Source organism: Triturus cristatus, chromosome 7 (assembly GCF_964204655.1).
Source record: "Triturus cristatus chromosome 7, aTriCri1.1, whole genome shotgun sequence".
Classification (NCBI taxonomy): Eukaryota; Metazoa; Chordata; class Amphibia; order Caudata; family Salamandridae; genus Triturus; species Triturus cristatus.
Genome location: NC_140590.1, coordinates 1,375,047,360 through 1,375,068,802, shown reverse-complemented (window position 1 = coordinate 1,375,068,802; position 21,443 = coordinate 1,375,047,360). Strand labels below are relative to the sequence as shown.

Here is a 21,443-nt window from a genome sequence, read left to right as displayed (position 1 = left end):
ATATTCTACATAGAGCATATCTTACCCCAAGGGCACTTGGTTGGATATTCCATTCCACACTGCCCCTGTTGCCATGTGGAACTAGCTGATTTCCTACACATGTGGGCTTGCCTAAAGTGCAAGCCTACTTTATTGCGGTGTTGGGGTAGCTAACGAGGGTGACTGCTCGAGTAGAGTTCCATTCGGTGTAGGACTGCCTATTAGGCATTTAACCTAGCCCACAAAAAGTCAAAGTTAGTGCAAATTCATTGATCTGGCACTGTTGTTAGCAAAGAGGGTAATTACTATGCGGTGGAAGTCGCACAGTCCCCCAGACGTGGCACATTGGAGAAAGGAATGGGGTTGACTTGGAATTTAAGGCCTTCCATCGAGAAAAATATAGAGGATGGTGTAATAAACATATCTCTGATAGTTAAACGGCCCTGATGCGAGCGATGGCGGAAGCGGAAGCGGAAAGAGATAATATCATGTTGCCTTAGCAGTATACATTATGGACTTACTTGACAGAAACAGCCCATCATCTCTGGAGACAAGTTCACTGCCCCAGGCATGATTGTAACTCTTAGGTCTATTTCCGGGGTGCCTCACATTCTACAGACCCACTCTCTACTGGAATGCCTACAACACCCCCCCAAACACTGTACTTCACATAACCGATATCCCCATCCCCAATGATTTGTACATCCACAGTATTCACCTGCTATGGTATTAGACCGAGGACAAACGTTGAAAGTTCAAATTTGACCATAGCTTAAATCAGTCTCTCATCGAAGAGTTTGCTGGGTAGGCGTTTTTCTAATAATATTATTACATGCTTTACTACAAATTCATGTTGTTTTATACCATTGATAATATAATCAGTATCTGCCATGCATGCTAAGTTTTACTATGAAGTGTGTTAAGAGTAGGTTGGTACAGCCTTTGCAGGACATGTTTCATGAATCAAAGGAGCAGGGCAAGCTCCCACGAGACCTCAGACATAATTCTAATGTACAAACCCGGCACGGCACCGGAGGATTGTACACCCTATCAGCCGATATCTCTTCTAAACACTGATGTTAAGATACTTGCAAAAGGCCTGGTGAATCGCCTCATGCAGGTCATAGACCGCATGGTAGCCCCTGACCAATTGGGCTTTATGCTCTATAGATCCTTCAGACACAACCTCCTGCGTCTAATAGAATGTCTGGCCCGCAGACGAAGACTGAGGGAACCAGTAGTGATCTTGGCACTAGATGTTGAGATACCATTTGACTCGCTGGAGTGGCCATACCTCATGTATCTACTGGAGAGGATATGCTTTAGGCCCCCCTTTCTGGTCTGGGTGCGTCTTCTCAACTCCGCACCAACAGCGAGAATCGGAGTAAATGGTACTCTGTCAGAGAAAATCGAGCTTGGCAGCGGCACGAGCCAGGGCTGTCCCACATCACCCCTGTTATTTGCTGTAGCAATGGAACCCATGGCAAACTGGATTAGGGTGGATGCGTTGCTTAGAGGAACCTGATGGGAAAGAGAATTAGAGGACATTATCTGCCTGTATGCGGACGACATCCTACTCTACTTAGCAGACCCATATGACTCCATACTGAGTGTCTGAGATTCTCCAGATTTTTGGTTCATTCTCAGCCGTTAGGATCAACTGGGCAAACGCTATAGTCTACCCCCCTACACTATGGCACCCACGAAACAAGTGGTCCAATCCTCCAATATGGGAGGAGATGGGATTCATGTACCGGGTTCTGACAGGCTACCGGCAAGATGTGGAACACTGGTGCTGGCTCCGCCTCTCCCTCGTGGGCAGAGCTGTACTGTACAAAATGATCTACTTCACTAAAGTTTTATATACCCAGCAAAACTTGCCCTTTGAAGTCTCCAATAACGTTTTTGAGTGGGTGGAGGCTGAGACGAGGACCACCTTGACCACATAGCCGATCGACGGGGGAATCACACTCCCGGACCTACGCTTATACTACTGGTCAGCCCAACTGCTAGTAATAAATGACTGGTCCGTCACGGAGGGAACCTTGCCTTTTAACAGATCGAAGGGCAAGGATCCTCAGAGCCAAGTGGGGCAAGTATATGTACCAGGCAGAATTTTGTGTCTCCCGGAGCCCACACCTGTGGTATTTTAGATATGCAAACAGGCGCTGCATAAGATGGGCTGGGCGGACCACTTGACCCTGGAGACGCCATTATGGTAATCCAATAAACTGGCAAGACTACGTGGGGTTCCGGGACACTAACAATGGGATATGCTGGGCATTTCAAAACTCGGAGACCTGAGAAATGAAAAAGAATGGTTGACATTTGAAGACCTGCAGATGAAACACGACCTATCAGTAGGTCAGTTCCTACGTTACATGCAGCTTAGGACTATCCTCCCCCACCTACTTGGCCACATCCAGGACCTAAAAGAGAACACACTATAATACATGGTAATGGGAGCTCCTTTACACAGGGCATGTCAGGTCCCAAATATATTCTATGCTTCTAGTGCACTATCAACCCCCACTGCAAATATTAAGAGAAATATGGGATGCTGACTGTAGGGGTGGGTGGATTCCCGAGGGCAACCAGGTTTTGTCCCAGGCGGAGGTGCAGGGTCCGAGGATGAGGACCTCGGTTTTCTCTGATTTGAACTTCAAGCAGCTGTCTTTCATCCAGGCTGCCATGTTCTTCATTCCTTCCTGGAAGCAGAGTCTGGTGTCTTCGGGATTCTTCGTGAATGAGAGGATGAGCTGGGTGTCGTCGGCGCAGGATACAATACTGAGCCCATGCTGTCTGACGATGGCGGTGAGGGGGGCCATGTAGATGTTGAAGAGTGTGGGGCTGAGCGATGATCCTTGGGGTACACCGTAGTTGATATGGGTGGGTTCGGAGAGGAAGGGAGTCTGATCCTCTGAGTTCTGCCGGAGAGAAAGGGTTGGATCCAGTAGAGGGAGGCTCCTTGTATCCCCGCATCGTGAAGTCTGGCTGCGAGCATGCGATGTGAAATGGTGTCGAAGGCTGCAGAGAGGTCTAGAGGGATGAGGGTCGCAGTGTGTCCCTGGTCGAGTAGCATGCGGATGTCGTCAGTGACAGCGAGGAGAGCAGTCTCTGTGCTGTGGTTGCTGTGGAATCCAGACTGGGAGGAGTCTAGGATGGAGTTCTCTTCGATGAAGGCGGTCAGCTGGGCGTTTACGAGTCTCTCTGTGACTTTGGCCGCGAAGGGGAGGAGAGAGATGGGCAGGTAGTTTTTCAGGTCCGTTGGGTCGGCCGTTGGTTTCGTGAGGAGGGGTTTAACCTCCGCCCGCTTCCAATCATCTGGGAAGATGCCCGATCTGAAGGAGGTGTTGATGGTCCGCCCTAGTTCGGGTGCGATGGCGGCGGCGGCCCTGTGGAATATGTGCAGTGGGCAGGGGTCAGGTGGGGCTCCCGAGTGGGTTTTCTTTATGGTTGCGGTGATGTGTTCGACGATGGCGGGGTTCCAAGTCATGATGGTTGGCTTATCGTGGGGGGAGGGGGGTGGTGTCTGGCGTCTGTACGCTGAAGTTGTTGTAGAGTACCTTGATCTAGAGATGGAAGTAGGAGCTGAGCTTGTCGCAGAGTTCCTGGGAAGGTGTGACGTCCGTGGCTTCGCTGGGGGGTTTTGCGAACTGCTGTATGACGTTGAACAGTTCCTTGGCGTTGATCGCGTTGGTCTGGACTTTGTCTCTTATGAAGGTCCGTTTGGTGTCTCTTATGCTCTGGTGGTATTCCTTCAGGGCGGTCCTGTGGTTGTTGCCTGCTTCCGTGGTTTTCTGGTTTCGCCAGGTTTTCTCTAGGCGTCTGCAGGAGCGTCTGGCTTCTTGTAGTTCTGTGGTGAACCAGGAGGCCTTCAGAGGGCGTTGTCTGGTGGGGTGGCAGAGGGGTGCAAGCTTATCGGCACAGCAGGAGATCCAGTGGTGAAATTCTATGGCTGCGGAGTTGGTGTCGGTCGTGGCGCTGGGGGGGTCTTGAGGAGGGTGGTGTTGAGGTGTTCCTCTGTGACCTTGCTCCAGTTCCTTCGTGGCGGGCTTGGGTGCGGTGGTGGTGTTGAAGGTGAAGTGTACGCAGTGGTGGTCCGTCCAGAGGGGCTGGGTGGTGTGGCTGAAACGGATGATTGTCCCTCCCGCGAAGATGGGGTCGAGGGTGTTTCCAGCTCTGTGAGTGGGTGTGTTGACCAGCTGCTTCAGTCCGACGTTGGCGAGGAGAGTGGTGGGGTCGTTGCAGTTGTCGAGGTGGAAGTTCAGGTCCCCGAGTAGAATGTAGTCCGTGGAGGTGATGGCGTGGTGTGCGGCGAGCTTGGCAATGGTAGTTGCGGACTGGGTGCGAGGTCCCGGCAGTCTGTAGATGAGGGTGCCGAGTAGCGTGGTCCTGGGGCTGGTCTGGATCTGGAGGCTGGACTGGATCTGGAAAAAAAAAAGTTAATGTGTTTTCACAGGTAGTAACAGACAAACCTTTTTCATTTGGCAGCGTAACAGGCATGTGTAGCTGGCCTGCATGCCTCCTAAAGTGTATTCATGCATTCAGGAGGTAGATTGAGGTAATTGTACTCGACTTCAGGAGCCAGATCGCAAAGTTGATACTCCTGGGGTTGGGGTGCCTGATCTCTGATCTCTCCATGGTTCTTTGTAAGAAGGTCTCGCCTGCTTGGGAGCTTCCCATGAGGACCCACGGAGAGCTCGATAAGAGTGTTGAACCAGGGTTTTCTGGTCCAGGTGGGAGCCACTAGGATGATGATGAGAGAGGTAGGTTGAAGCCTCCATACCACAAATGGTAGGAGGGGAGAGGCGGAAAAGCTTAGGCAAATCTCTATGACCAGTTCATCCATAGTGCATTGGCCATGGATTGTGGGTGAGGGAATTTGGAAGCGAAGTTTGGGCATTTTATGTTTTCTGCCACGGTGAAGAGGTCCACGTTGGGAAACCTCCGCTGCTGGAAGTATGGGAGGAGGAAATCGTGGGTGGAGTTCCCACTCGTGGGCTTGTTGCTGCATCCTACAGAGGAGGTCGGCAAAGGCATTGTCTATCCCCAGAAGGTACTCTGCTAGTACATGGATGTTGTGGTGGAGAGCCCACCTCCAGATGACCTTGGCTGGATGAGAAAGCTAGGGAGAGCGAGTGCCTCCTTGTTTCTGTAGGTAATACATGGCAGTCATGTAGTCCGTCCAGATGAGGACTACGTTGCCCATAGCCTTCAGCACTAGATGGATGGCTAACCGCTCCAGACAGTTAATGTGAAGAACCCGGAGACTGGGATTCCACTGGAGTTGAATAGTCAGGTTTTTTAGATGTGTACCCCACTCTGTGAGAGACTGCAACAAAATGCTGGTGTTCCACCACTGCAGATACCAAGGAGTGCAGCGGCTGATCAACACTAGATCATCCCAATGACCCTTCACCGAAGACCATTGACGCATTAAGAATTCTTGCAGTGGGCACATGTGTAACCTGGTGTGGGGAACTATAGAGATGCAGGAGGCCATCAGGGTGAGGAGGCAAATGACCATCCAGACTATGACCTGTTGTTTTGGCTGAAAAAGAGGAAGCAACGCATGGAAGGACTGGACCCTTGCAAGGCTGGGAATAGGCCTCACCCACTTCTGCAGTCAGCATTGTCCTAAAAAGGGTTGTATTTGAAGGGGGACTTTACAGCGTTGATGGTAAATCCCAGATCGTGTAAGAGGTTTAAAGTGGCGTGTGTGTGTGTGCATGACACAGATGCAGTATTGCACTCTTTATTAGCCAATGATTCATGTATGAGAAAGTATAAATGCCTTGTCTTCGCAGGTGCGCGGCTGCCTCTGCAAGGCATTTTGTAAACACTCAAGTTGCAGTGGTGACCCTAAACGGTAGCAGCTTGAACTGATATTGTTAATCACTTACCACAAACCGCAGGTAGAGCCGATGTGCTGGATGAATCAGGATGGGAATGAAGGGATCCTTTGAGACGGAGTGCAGCCATGAAGTCGCCTTTCTGTAGCAGTGGAATATCATCCTGAAGAGTGACCAAGTGGAAATGTTGTGACATGATGTACTGCTGATGATGGAAGCAGGTGGAGGCATCTGTGTGAGGTGGTCTTGGAGTCACCTCGGTACGCTGACCTGCGAAAGAACCCACAAGGGGTAGGTGTCTTTAGAACACTCATAGCTTTCGCTGTCTGTGTACTTTTATATCTTTTCTAGCAACTCCTCAACCAGGGGACCGAATAGATGCTCCCCATCAAAGGGCAGGTTGAGGAGATGATGTTGAATGTCCGGCTTGAAGCCGGAGACCAGGAGCCAAGTGTGGTTCCGTATGAGCACGCTAAAATTGATGCAGCGAGCGGCGATGTCAACACCATCAAGGGTACACGTGATGGTAGCATTTGAAATGAGCTTGCCTTCCGAGAATAGCTCATGCCCTCTCTTGCAGCTCCTTAAAGATGCCTGTGGTGAGTTTGAGCATGCCTTTAAGCATTGGGAGGTACTGCATGGAATGTTGTGAGGAGGACAGAATTTCTCTGAATAACATTCATGTGCAAGTCAACCTTATGGAATGAGGCAGCCCTACAGAGGACCTCATGGTAGGAGGTAGTGTCAACTGGTGGTGAAGGATGGACCGGGTAAATATCGGGTCAGTGTCCCCTGGCAGTGCCACATCATAGGAATCCAGAGAGTCTACATGCTTTTGTTGCGGAGGTGGAGGCGGTTGGTGCAGAATGCATCAGCTTCAGGATTTTCTTCGGCACCGAGCCGTGGCTGGGCGTGGGTTCCGAAGCAGAGGTTTGGTGCCGACAATGGCCCAAACACAGTGGCAGTCTGGAAGCCTATCTGCGACTTGAGCGCAGCTGTCTGGCTCTTGTAGGAGGCTTGTTCACTGAGCAAGCGGTGTCGAGGGGGTAGGGGAGGAGGCACCGTACTCACAACCAGTTAAGAAGGCGGATGGTCTTGGATCTCCACATCAGAGCTGGAACTTGCTTCAGGCAAGAAGGCCTCCTTCTTGTCTGCCAATGGCTACGGCTGATGTTCCCCCGCAGGGTCCCTGTGAAAAGAAGTCTGGGGTGTTGTCTACACCTCTGGGTGACATTTCCAAGCAACGAGCCAGGCAGTCTCGTAGAGTCTTTGGCAACCGGAATGAGCAGCAGGTGTCACAGGAGAACTCATCGTGCTTGGACGAGAGACAAAGGATACAGACCTGATGTAGATTGGCCCTGTGGTATTTGGCACGACACGAGGGCAGTATCAGAAAGGTGACAGATCCATCACAGGTGAGGCATGGCGACGCCGGTGTGCAATAAATGAGGTGGGCCCCGAAGGGGGTCAGAGTTAGCCCGATGACCGTTGGATTGAAGATGTGTGCGTCAAGAAGATGCAAGAAAGGGAAGGCACAATAGGAAAAACAATACCTACGGAAGGCAGAGGAACCGAAGAACAACAAAGCGAACACCTTTACTGCTTCGATCCAGAGCTAGGTAACATATGTCCGAACCAGATGGCGGAAAGACAATTATCTAACAATGGAGCCAATGATCATGCACATTACCAGCAAGAGGTGGCGTCACACTACCTTTTGACTGAATTCTTTAGAGAAAAAAATTTTCTCAACTTTAGGTGGCAGGAGAATGCACACAGCATGTGTATCTACAGCCACACAAGTGGTGTTCCTTGAGAGCATCTTCAATGAATTCTTGTGGATTGGTTCCAACAAGCTTCCCTTGTCGGCACCCAAAACAGTGTTTAATTCCTACAGGGAAGGTTGTTTTATCTGCAGGAGAAAGCCCTGGAATAACCCCTTCAGAAACTCTGATTTTCCCTTGATGAAAACAGACTGTTTGAAGATCGTAAGAATCTGGATATTGCAGCCAGATGGACTCTTACCAATGTATGAAAGCCCAGATGCTGCTAACTGAAGCAAGTAGAGTAGGAATTCTTGATGGTTAATTTGCAGTGGATTCAGATTACAGTATTCAGCCCAGAAACACAATGTCTTCCACTTCAAAAAGTATGTTTTGTTCAGTGAATCAATCCTTGCTGCTTGCAGGACCTTCAATATACTGTGAACAATTAATGATGCAACCTCTATGTCTGAAGCAGTCAGGTGATTAACTGGAAGGAGTTTGGCTTGTGATGTAGGATTTCACAGGAGATAATGGTCCACTTCGAACTCTATTGCTCTGTCTATTGGTCCGTGCACTAGAATTGTCTGGTCCACGCTGAAGCAATTAGAAGATGATGACAGGGCTTTCATTTGGCTTTCTGCAGAATTCTGTGGACCAATGAAACCAGAGGAAAGACACTGACATGGCACTGAAAGTGCTTCTCCCTGTATTACTGTTGACCACTATCTGCTTGCAAAGAGCAGGCATTTAGTGTTATCAGGTGTTGCAAAAATATCCAGATACAGAGTTTTCCATCTCTGTAACACCAAATGAAGATGTTTGGAATCGGTTTCCCATTTCTGACAATCTGTGTCCTTTCTTTTGAGGGGTCTGCCCACACATTGTGCAGTCGTGGTACGTGTTCCACTCTCAAAGTGATACCATGCACAGCACCCAATGCTGAAGATGCTTTTTTATTTTTGATATACTTTGTGACTTTTATTCCACCTTACTTGACAATCAAAGGCAGAGTCTTCACACGGCCTGTTCATATCACCACCTCCTAATTCTGGGCACTCAGCAGAAAAGCTCTTAACGGCAGCAGTAGTTCTAAACATTTATTTAGGCAACCTGTTAATGCATGCCGAGAGTGTGCTTGTAGCGGGCTCCTGAAAAAGTGTTCAATCCTTTCTAGGATGCACCGGTTAAATGAAGCGGTGGGCTTTGCATATGTAGGTCTTACCCCACCAAGCAGCACAAGAGTGGCTTCCGCACATACAAAGTAATTAGTATAGTCTTGTCCCAGTGACTGGTGGTTTGTTGTCAATGAAGACCTTGTTGCTCTTGTAAGGGAAGTATCCACAAATAACGATTCACTATGGTATGCAAAAAGACATCACGCCTAGCAACACTTTATATTCACAAGCAGTGGTTTGCTTTTTGTGAGTGAACATCTCAGACTCTGGTCAGAAATCTCTTGTTGTGCTCCTGTATCAGGAAGCGTGTTTCAGCATATTTATGTTGATAGGATTAACATGACCCTGGTGAGAGAGAAATTGGACTTTCCGATATTCTTCATCAAATCGAGCTGTTGGAGGAGGCTGAGAATTCTTTGTGTTGTGCTGCTTACTTCTTGCTCTGTGGGAGACTTGACAAGTCAATCGTGGAAACGCACTTATGCAGAGTTGACAGGCCTCCACTGGTGTAGTAAAATTTGTAAAAGAAATGAGGAGACAATGTAAGGCCAAACAGTCAAGCCTCAAAATGAAAATGCTGATCACTAACCATAAACCTTAGATATTTCTAGTGATGAGCATGGATTGTTATTTGAAAGTATGGATTTCAGTAACAGGACATCATGAAAACTCACACACTGTGGACCAAAGTTTGTCAAGTAATAATACCATTCTGAAGCCATGTTGCGTGTTAAATTTGTCAGTAGTCCTCTGATCTAAGAGAGAGTGCCACCGTTCCAGTTGTTTCTTTATGAGGAAAAAAGTATAGTAAAACCACTGATTTTCATTGTTTTTGGCACATGCTCTAGCTCTTTGCTATGGAGGACTTTGAGGATTTCATATTTTAGCACCTCTAGGAGGAGATGATTTTCTTTGGAAGTGAAGGAGGTGCTTGTGAGGCAAACTTAACTGAATGGCCGTATCTGACAAAATGCAGCATGCAGCTGTCTGCAATCATGCTGCGCTATGCCGGACAATATTTTTTAATCTTTCTCCATCCCAGTATGAATGCTAAAGGGGGCGGGGATGTCCAAGAGTCAAGCCCAGAAGGACTGACTTTGCCCTCCAGAGGAACAGTCTCCTTGTGCTTTTTGTATACTGCTTGTTTGAAGATTGAAGGTGCTACCTATATTAACCATAAGAGTGCCCTTGATGATAGTAATCTTGTCTGAACAGGCGAAAAATTAGCCAATTGGTAACTGCCTTCTTGTGCATAAAAATCACTTGCATTCATATGTTTTCCATTTCTGATGTGTACCAAAGAAATTGGCTTTATTTGTATCTGAATTAACGGAGGTTTTGGTAATTTTGGATTTTGGCTAAGTCGCTGCAAACACTCCTGCATACTTGCTCATTGTTTCCAGATGGCATTCATCCTTGTTAGATGGTGCAATACTAAGGGCTGAAGGTTTCCGTGAACATTGCTCTGCTGCTGCAGACATGATGGAGTCAGATTTGATCTGTTTCAACAGCTGGAGAGGTTTCAGGAGCTTAATATTTATTGTCCATATGTGCCACCAACATTTATGTTGTGCCTGGAAATCTCATGTAGGAAAGGTCTTCTTCCCACAAATGGTCAAATATCTGGAAAGACCTGATAATCGGGCAGGATAGGATCTTTGTCAGCATCAGATGGAATACAGACAATTGATTCGGAAATCTGGTCACCTGAAAGTGAAGTTTTCAACAAGTCATCCCTTTGACTACTATCAGTGCCATTGCATTGGTCTCAACTTCCGACATCACGCGAGTCAGAAGATTCATCATTTGCATCTTGGGAATAGTCATATGAAGGACTAGGAAGGACAGTCTGAGAATCTGGTGCAGCTGGGCTGAGAAGAAACAGTAACCAGGTTGCAGAGATTAGAAGGTGGTGGCAGTAGTAGAGGGGGCACTGGCTGGGGAGGCAAAACTGGGATAGTTGGTTGAGGTCAATTGTGTGAAGTTCATCTGGAATAGCAGGTAAGACTTGTGTCACAGTGTACCAAAGGGCAGTTGGCTCTTACGGACCTCAGAGCAAGGCCCGTTGAGGATAAAACCTATTTTCCAAATGTCTCTATTCTTTTAAGATTCACAATCAGGCGGAGTGGTAGGAAAAGTGATGGGATTAACTTTTTAGGTACGCCTCTACCACCAAACTCTCTAGCGTTGGATACTTTGTAAGGAAGGCTGGGTCACCTAGTGCAGAACGATGACGATGGGTGACCTGCCTGCTAATAGGCAGACCTGAACACTGTTTTGACCAAGTGGCCAAAAGAGTATCCAGGAGGACCTCATTAAATGGTAACATAGGCTCATTAGGGGCCTGACCTGGTTCAAGTGCCTCAATTAACACACTAGTTTTCACTTCTATAATGGGGAGCTGTAAGTATAGAACTACCCTACCCATAACTGCAAAAGTGATACATTTCTCCATTAGAAGGACCTGGGTAGACACAAGGCCAGTATCTGAAGAAGTATGCTGTCCACTGACATCTTGGATTTCATGTATCACACACAAGGGGGTCTCAAGGAAGTCTACACAACAGCATGGAGAAATCTATCTATATATCTTCCATTAATAATAACTCACACTGAATATAGGATGTAAAGGTCTAAGGAAAAAATATCCAAAGGAGGAGAGGTGTAAAGGAAGAGAGGTGGGGGGCACAACAATGTTGTGGACGAAAACCCTCACTCACCCGAGGGGGACATGCTTCATCATTGGGTTTCTCCAACACACGAGGACCGCAAGGTACCCCATGTGGGCTACAACTTCCCCAAAAGGGTAGGAGCGGGAGTGTAAGGCACGCAGTATTATAAATACCTCAAGGGGCAATGAGGAGCAGAGTGCAAAAAGAAAAAAAAAATGTGAAGTGGTGTATTAAAAACTATCTCTGTAGGAGTAACAACTTTATTATTCCATCCTACAGGATAGTAGATCAAAACAGGTGATGTAGGGTTGAAAACAAATACCCTAGTAATTGGTCAACATGTTTCTGCCTCGGTGACAGTGTAGTTCTAGGCATTCGTCAGGACCAGTATTTAGCAGTCACTCTGCTTACATAATTTGTGTAAAGTGATCAAAAGGAGTGAAATGATACTTAGGCCACAATTCTTGACACTCAATCGCGGGATCAGTCAATACGATTGGTCAGAGAGCACTGTAAAAAGAATAATACAACATTTTTTAATTAAAATAAGATATCACCAAAGTGCACCTTCACCTTTCATTCCAACATGCCTGGTATGGCATAAAAGATCTTACCTAAGATCAAAGTTTTAAGTCCAGCCCAACCATCTACAGAGTCTCTCTCCATTGCGATTCCTCTAGTAGGAATTAAAAGGTCAATATTAATATAACAATGTGGTATGGCCATACAGAAAGACCAGCATCAGAACTATTGTGTTAGCATCTATGAAAAGTGGATGTCACTAGAGTAGCCATCAGCAAAGTGTGAGCCAACTTAGCGTTAGACAATGTGCTTACTTCAAAACAACCCTCCATATAGTATCACGTACATCTGAGGGACAATAGTACCAAAAACGCTAGGTACTGTGTAAACGGACCAGGTCATGCGTCAAGGAAGAAAATATTAAAGAATGCATTACGGGTAAAACAAAGCCTGACCGTGTTATTGAAACTTGGTCACATATATACGTTATATACTGAATGCCTGTTGTCAGACTAAATCGACATTTCTACCCACATTACAACAACTGCCATCTGAGGTAGCAACTTTTGAAAAAGCCGTTTTACAGTCTTTTAATACTGAAAAAAGTCAAGCCAGGAGACCATTTTTCAACATGAGTAAAGTAGAGGAACAGTGTGCACAACAACTCGGAATGTTGTATTATTATTTTTACAGTGCCTTCTAACCAATCGTATTTACTGATACCGTTATTGAGTCTCAAGAATTGTGGCCTAAGTATCATTTCACTCCTTTTTATCACTTTACACAAATTATGTAAGCAGAGTGACTGCTAAATACTGGTCCTAACGAATGCGTAGAACTACACTGTCACCGAGGCAGAAACATGTTGACCAATTACTAGGGTATTTGTTTTCAACCCTACATCACCTGTTTTTATCTACTATCCCGTAGGATGGAATAATAAAGTTGTTGACCATACGAAGATAGTTTTTAATACACCACTTCACATTTTCTTTCTTTTTGCACTCTGCTCCTCATTGCCCCTTGAGGTATTGATAATACTACGTGCCTTACACTCCCGCTCCTTGCCTTTTGGAGAAGTTGTAGCCCACATGGGGTACCTTGCGTTCCCCGTGTGTTGGAGAAACCCAATGATGAAGCATGTCACCCTTTGGTAAGTGAGGGTTTTCGTCCACAACATTGTTGTGACCCCCACCTCTCTTCCTTTGGATATTTTTCCTTAGACTTTTACATCCTATATTCAGTGTGAGTTATTATTTTGGAATTCATACCAGTACTCCTCATCATAGTGTGGAACCCATTATAATTCCCTCCATTGCAATTGTTATTGTACGAGTCAGTGCCAAAAGAAATTGTGTAAAGTGTGAGTCATGTGGTAAGGGCAAAGTGTCAGCGTCTGAAGGATTGCCTATTAGCAGCATGCCGGTCAGAACTGAATGCGATCTCAATCGAGGTGGATTCTGCTTGGATTTGGAGAGCACAATAAGCTGCACATCTTCCTTGGCAATATTGAGAAGGGAATTGAATTGAGAAGGGAATTGAATAGAGAATGGTGCCTGGACTGAAGCTGGCACAGGGGATGGTGTTGAACCCGAAGCATGTTCAAGGGGTATCAAGGGCAGATCGGTGGCAGGAGTCAGACTAGAGTCCCCTGTGGATCCTTGGGGCCCAAAGGTGAGCCAGAGGAAGCCGGTAAACAGCTGAGAATGCACAACATGGCCTCTCTGAAGGTCTCTACTTGCTGCAATGCCGCAGACGGACCTGGAAACTCATGGTGCGTGGGGACTATACTCTGAATGGGCACAGATGGAGATCAGAAGCAAGACTGGGAGGCACAAAGGCACCCTTGCGCCCTCTCTGGAGTCAGAGAGTGACTGGATAGGGCTGAATCCTGCTTCGACTTCTTATGCAATTTCTTGGACTTACCCGAAAATTCGACGGGAACAATGATCTGCTGCAAGAATGGGACATTGCTTCCAACTCTGACTGGACATGTCATGGAATCTTGTGTTTGGCAACAACGTTAGGACTTGCGGTCCTGTGTGGCCTTTCGGTTCATCTAGAGCGGTCATTGCAGGCCCTGGAGTTGAGCTCCGACCCCAAATACCAAAAGCATACTTTGTGAAACTCCGCCATAGACATCTGTTTGCGACACTCTATATACTGGAGAACCGCACCCATGGCTGAAGGTCAAGAAAGAAAGAAACTGATTTCAGCGCACATGGGTTGCGCTTACAAGACGTTTCGCTCGTCATTTCTGGAGTGTACAAGCACTGGCATTGAGCTACACTAAGCCACCTACAGCACACAGGAATACTGCTTTAAAAGATTCCAGATCCATTGTGATGCTTGAGGAACATTCACATGGTGAGGAATCTGCAGTTAGAAGTTTCCATCAGAAAGCATAATTTATTATAAAGTGCTTGACACATGCCAATAGGTTAAAAAACATATATAAACAGAAAAGTAGAGTAAAGCCATTATGGGGAACATGGAAGAAATAATTAGGGCCTCATTCCTAAAGAAAGTCACAAAGGTGCACCAGCATGTGTATGCAGATTTGGTACTTTCCAGAATTCACTAATCTTGACAGCTGTCCGGCCTAGAAACCTGCAACAATTGTAGATTTTCAGACGTACTCTTAGCCAACAGTTATGAAAACTGTTTTTGCATGAGCAAATTCACAGCTGTATATTTGCTCAATTGAGAATCTGTTGATAAAGTGCAAATTCACTTGTTAAAAACGTATCTCCATTGGAAAATATTTTTTGCCATCTAGAAACTCCTTTCCCTACAAAGGTTTTGCTCCTGCCTTTGTCAGGAGTAAATTTTCAATCTTTTCTATAATGGGAAGGGGTTCTAGAGGAGTTTGTGAATACCATTAAACACTTAAGTTTGTGGGTATGAATACAGTGACTGGGCATTCAAGGTCTGAAACTATGACTTCCTGTCTGCAAGTATATTTACTCTGACAAAAATTACAAAAAAATCTTCGTGAGCAGACTTGTGGGGGGCTAAACCAACTTAACTTCCAGTAAGCCAAACCTATGAGCTTAAACAGCTTCAAGAATTGGGCCCATAACACATTTACTCAAACACTAAGAGTTAACGTCCAGTCATTAATAAAGGGCTCGGAAAACAAAGGAACTAAAGCATGTTGAAATTAAGTGATTTGTTAAAGATTTACACAATGGTGGTGCAGGTCAAACTGTGAGTAGTTTAGCTGATCCACAGGTGTCAAACTAGGCAGTGGACTGCAAGTATATGCTGGGCTTATTTACAATTGCAGTTTGTGGATTCGTGGGAATGCTAAAAAGCAAATTTGCCAAAGCAATCCACAACACGTTTCCTCAGAAAATCAGTAAGAAACAGAGCAATGGTACAAGTAGAACAATTAAATATCCTGAACTCTGCTATAACCTGAGCTTAGAAAAAACAACAACAATTGCCAATAGTGATGATAAATTCACATAACATTTGAACCCGGTGGAAAAACTCCAGTCAATCTACACCGTCACTAATCAATAGTGTTTATTCTTCAAACCTTATTTTAGTTCATTTTTGACTTTTTTATATATAGACCACAATACTTTTTGTACAAAACACCACAAACGACTATATAGAATAAAATTCAAAAAAAGAATTATACAACAATCAAACAATGACCTGCCAAAAATTTGGCTTATCTTCCATTCATACTCATATCTCATCTATCATACCACATGCCCCATTCAGCAACAACTTGCAAAAACCACACAGATTCCTTCAACACCCTTATTGAAGCAGAAAAGTAGATTATTAGAGCAAAACCCAAACAAGGAAAAAAGTTCAAAATCAAATCTAGTTGTGCATACCATATGAACAAATCCAATAAGTCAATATGCACAATAAAGCACAATTTCACTAGCACTTTTTATCAAAAAAACCATATATAGAAACAATTGTTTGGCGAATAACAGCTGGTCTATGCGTTTCGAACCCTCATGTCTCTGGGGTTCTCATCAGGACCAAGACAACGGTTTGCAGCGTCGTATATAAATGGCTTACAAAACGTCAATCCACTGACTGCTTCGATGCAATCTTTTGCTGGGGATCGCATAACTTAGACGTCGTGATGTAAAAAAGCAAGCATCTTACGTCCTTTGGATTATTCGAACAGTGGGGAACCGACTCTTTAGGGTAGCGCGTCTTGCACCATGTTTAAGTGAAGGCGTTTAACAATTCGCGTTCGGAGATTCTTGGCTTATCTATTGTCTCTGTACAATCATTTGTGCTCTCACGTGCGCACCATAGGTCCCGACTGCCGGGACCTATGGCGCGCACGTGAGAGCACAAATGGTTTATATATATGTTTTTTTTTATAAAAAGTGCTAGTAAAATTGTGCATTACTGTGCATATTGACTTATTGGATTTGTTCATATGGTATGCACAACTAGATATGATTTTGAACTTTTTCCTTTGTTTGGGTTTTGCTCTAATAATCTACTTTTCTGCTTCAATAAGGGTGTTGAAGGAATCTGTGTGGTTTTTGCAAGTTGTTGCTGAATGGGGCATGTGGTATGATAGATGAGATATGAGTATGTATGGAAGATAAGCCACATTTTTGGCAGGTCATTGTTTGATTGTTGTATAATTCTTTTTTTGAATTTTATTCTATATAGTCGTTTGTGGTGTTTTGTACAAAAAGTATTGTGGTCTATATATGAAAAAGTCAAAAATGAACTAAAATAAGGTTCGAAGAATAAACACTATTGATTAGTGACGGTGTAGATTGACTTGGAGTTTTTCCACCGGGTTCAAATGTTATGTGAATTTATCATCAGTATTGGCAATTGTTGTTGTTTTTTCTGATAAGGGGCTCAGCTTTACTGATTAGAGCCATACTCATTATAGTTTTTTGGATAACCTGAGCTTAGGCATAATGAAAGTACTTGCATATTCTGAGCCCTACCATGATCAGAAACCTAGCCTTAACCCATCACATTCATAAATAGAGACTTTGCAAAGGCAGATCGTATGAATATATAAAAAGATCCCTACTAAAATTAGGGAGGTCGTATAATCAGAGACTTACTAGAATGTAAACAATGATCTAATGTTAAAACTGGTTTATATTCAAAGCTAATATCAAAGCTCTAATATAATAAAAAAACATTGGCACAACAACTTGCTACCTGACTGCATGACACTGAATGGGACAATTTACATTCTTTTTTTTTCTTTACAGAACAGAGATTTTGGAAGCATCTCTTCCTTGTACAAGTAGACAATCGGGTACCCCTGCAACTAGAGATATTAACAAGGTTCATACTTCCAGTTCTTTGGCATCAAAGTATTGCAAATATTGCTGTGGAAGAATTTCATTGAATCCCTCGAAGAAAGCCTGAGTCTGATCTTCCACCCCCCGAGAGAGTCTCCATTCTGCCACCAATCTGTAAGAGAATGAAATGCATAGAGTTACACTCAAAACGGTGAAGCTTGCACGCGCTAAATATCAGAGAACATGTAATGAATTATTGGTGAATGTTGTACAGTACACTCTGGCCTCAAGGGCCACTTCCATTACCTGAATTACCCTCTACACTTTTGGGTTGAAAATGTATCTTTGCTGATAGATATGCATTACCATTTGAGTGGTGAGAGTGGAGTTCAGTATTGGGGGACAAATTTGAGGTAACAATGAGAGTGGCTCCTGCTCTGGCATTCTGTTCATCACGTTGTAGGCATAGCAAACAAAGAACTCATTAGCTCTTAGTCTCACACCATGGAGTAGTTAATGGGCAGTGTTAATGCCGGTATTTAACTAAAGAAACTCTTATCTGGTAACCATATTTAAAGCAAATTTCTATTTCACATTCTACTACTCTTACATTGGAGATTCTTGGAGGCTGACCGCTTTAAACAAGGAGAGCAGACTCGTTAGACAGTCTCATGAGAGGAGTGGACTGCGTTCTGAATCACCTGGAGAAAAAAAGGAATCAAAAGCTGTTCTTCTACAACCAGTAATTTATACTTTGGCACATGGTTCTGTAAGGTTCACTTGCATACATATTAAAATTTAACATCAAGGGATGAAAACAATCCCCATTCACACCAGTAATTAGGCACTTGCCTTTGGACTCCCAATTCCAAGATAGTAACTATTTAACTTTCATGAGGACCTGGACTTCATACACCATTTTACATCTAACGTTTTCCACTTTAAGGGTATGCCGCACAACGCAGGCCCTCTCCCAAGCCATGTTAACTCACCCAACCGTAGATGCTTCCCAGACATACAGGAAGAAGTTATATACCTTCCGTAACAGCCATAGGAAGCTGTAGATCCAACAGTTCAGCTGCCGTCTTGATGACAACATGATAAGGAGCTACATCCTTCGAAGGACAAGCCTTTTGTAATGCAAAGTCCCCTTCCGAAGAGATATCCAAACCACTTGCTTCACACAAGTCTTCCAATAAGTCCTCAAACTCATAAATTTCCCCTTCCTCTGTCACCAGCCCGATACTGCTCCTCTTCAATCAGCCTTTGAGCTACTCTTCCAGAACGCATCCTCGGCAGCGGCGTTGGCAGAGCCATCGGCGGCGTCGACGGCTCGGGCGTCGAAGGAGGCGCCGTGACAGAGACCCGCGTCGAACGAACCCTGGAAGAAGGGACGCCAGACGGAGCAGGAGACTGCTCAAGCGGCATCAACACCCTCGGCGCCGGAAACTGCCATGACGGCGCCATCGGCATATAAGGCATAAAGGGGGCAGGAGGATTATGCTGAGGCACGCCCAAATTAAATGCCAAAGGGCCCATGGGACCCGAAGGTGCTCCAGAGGGGTATGTGGATCTGGTAAAAATACCATACATTGCATTCATGAAGTGCGATGGATACGAACCCGGCGCCGGGAACAAAGTATACTGCGCCGGTTCGACTTCCTTACGAGTCGTCTCCGTAGTCGGATCCAATGGAGTCGCAGGTGGAGCAGCAGGAGACTCTTCCTCCACTGGATTCGAATCCCCATCCGAAGCCGGATAATCAACCGGTGCCGGAGACTGCACAGGAGAACCCAAATAAGGAGACCAGCCTGGCGAAGCCTGTGAAGACTCAGAAGGTGAAGGAGAAATAACATCCTTGGTACGACGTCGAGGAGCAGGAGAAGGCGACTTCGAAGCTCGAGACTTGGATGAACGACATCGAGACCCATGTCTCTTCTTCTTGTGCCTTCTCTTGGATCCATGCGAAGTCGACGACCTCGACCTTTTACGACCTCTTTTCTCCTTTCTCACCTTGGACATGTAGAGCTTGGCCTCTCTTTCCTTCAGCGCCTTAGGGTTAATTTTTCTGCAGGATGAACAACCTTCGGCGTCGTGATCACTAGAAAGGCACCAGAGACAGTCATCATGCGGGTCAGTAATTGACATGTGACCTCCGCATTCCTTGCATGGCTTGAAACCAGACTTCCTAGGAACAGACTTAGTCCAAAACAATAACAAATAAAGTCTCGAAACAAAGAAGCAGTTGAAAGACAGGAGTGTCCCAGAAAATCCAAAAGCTTGTATATATTGCAATATCTCACCAAGGAGGGGCCAAAGGGCCAAATTCATGGCAAATGTTCAGACAGATTCCCCGGAGAGTGCAGATTAGCTACGTTAGTTCTACTGAGTGTGGTTAAGCTGGGGAACAGAAGAAAAAACAGCAGCCAGGAAAAGCTACAGGGCCGCTGACAAACATGGGAGTAAGTGCAGTAGGATGACCTGAAGGAAGCCCTCCAAAGTAAGCAAATGAGACGCTGCTGTGGAACCAGAGATGTGGATTGCCCACTTCTCTAAGCTGTAAGAGTGGGATGTAGGTGTAACACCCCCGGTAGCTTCGGATAGTTGTACTCAGGCAGGCACTCTAACAACTAGAAGCATAGGAGAGGTCCTGGAATTTGTGTTAGATGAGGCAGAACTAGCTCTTCGCCACTCGAAGAGGGAGAAAGCAGCAGGCCATGGCGGCATCCCAGGGGATTTGTGTTTATCCCAACATCCGAATGGGGGCCCCCGACTTAAACACACTCAGCAATACCATTGTGAGGAGCGAGGACATTTTAACCTCCTGGAGAGGAGCAATCATTGTCCCCAACCATAAGAAGGCTAGAAAGGACATACCTGCCAATTATAGGCCAATTAGCCTCATTGACAAGAGGGAACAAATCTTTTGCAGGCAGGTCCTTTCTAGACCTTTGACATGGATTGCCGGTGATACCATTCTCATAGAGTTCCAGGCGGTGTTCAAGGGCTAGGTCAGCACGCTAGACCAAGTATTCCGTTCCCAGATTATCCGTTGAAAATGACTTGAGGAAGGACCACCTTTATGTGGCCTTCATGGATTTGAGAGCCGCTTTTCACCTTCTCCAGAGGGAAAACCTGTGGAAGGTGGTGGGTGTAGCCGAATAGACCCACCTGTGTGAGCTAGTAGACCCAATCCACAGGAGCGACGAGAATATCCCCACACTCCCGAGGCCTGTCCACGGAAGCGTGAGCCCTTGTACACTCTACCTGTAGACAGACCCTGAGAGATGTGGGGACCCAAAGCTTGGAAGATTATACTTCAGATCCCCCAGCAGATTGCCTCAGAACGGTCAGGGAAGAGGACAACCTAGAGAAGAGACAGTAAGGAAAATATTAGAAATAAGTCTCCTCTCCCTTACAAACTATGAAAACGTTGCATACACTTCAATGCTTGCTAAGGTATCTGTGACACCCGTTCCCCTCTTACCAGCTGGACATCTCTTGAGGTACTAAGGAAGTGACTCAGCAGGGCAAGTGTTGATTCAGCAGGGCAAGTAAGTAGGAGTGGTGTCGCCGCCGGGCAAGAAGTAGTCAGGAACAGAGAGGGCAGAGCAGGAGTACTGGAGTGTAGGAGGTGACAATCAAGGAAGGAGTTTCTCTGGGGCTCTGCTACTTGTGCTCAATGGGAATTCTTAGAACCGCCTTACTAGCTGCACTCTCGAGTCAGAAGGGCTATAATTCAAATGGGGCCCACTCTCTGATAGAAAAAGGACATCTTCAATGCCAGCTAGAAGCCCAGCCCCTTACTACTTCATGTTATCGGAAAGAAGTTCCCAATATGAGGCATTACACATGCACCTCTCGTGCGAAAGAAATTCAGTTGAGTAACCCCAAAATAATTTCCAAAACGCGCATCGCGCGTACAACATAAAAGTCTTACACAACCATACACCGAGCACCGGTGAACGGTGTACGCGGAAACCAGATACAATGTATCCGCAATCACGCCACCACGCGCCAACAGCGTAGGTTAAAGTAATTGCACCACCCGGGCGCTGGAAAAAGGTAATTGGATACAATGTAGCCTTTAATACGCGGCCGCGTTTCTCTGAGAATTTACCCAGCGGCCGCTAACAAACACTAGTTAGGGAGCGGGAAGCTGAAGGAGTATCTCCGGGACTCGGACTCGCACAGGGGAGAGTTCTCACACTAG

The 21,443-nt window shown here is 45.8% G+C and overlaps 1 protein-coding gene across 1 annotated transcript in view; it reads right to left on the bottom strand.

Annotated features, from left to right (window-relative positions):
- Positions 1-21,443, bottom strand: part of ITCH (itchy E3 ubiquitin protein ligase) — an 811,820-nt gene that overhangs the window by 128,962 nt on the left and 661,415 nt on the right. Inside the window, exon 20 of the mRNA XM_085619094.1 lies at positions 17,282-17,402. Coding sequence (XP_085475220.1) covers positions 17,282-17,402 — 121 coding nt within the window. The remainder of the gene's footprint in view (positions 1-17,281; positions 17,403-21,443) is intronic.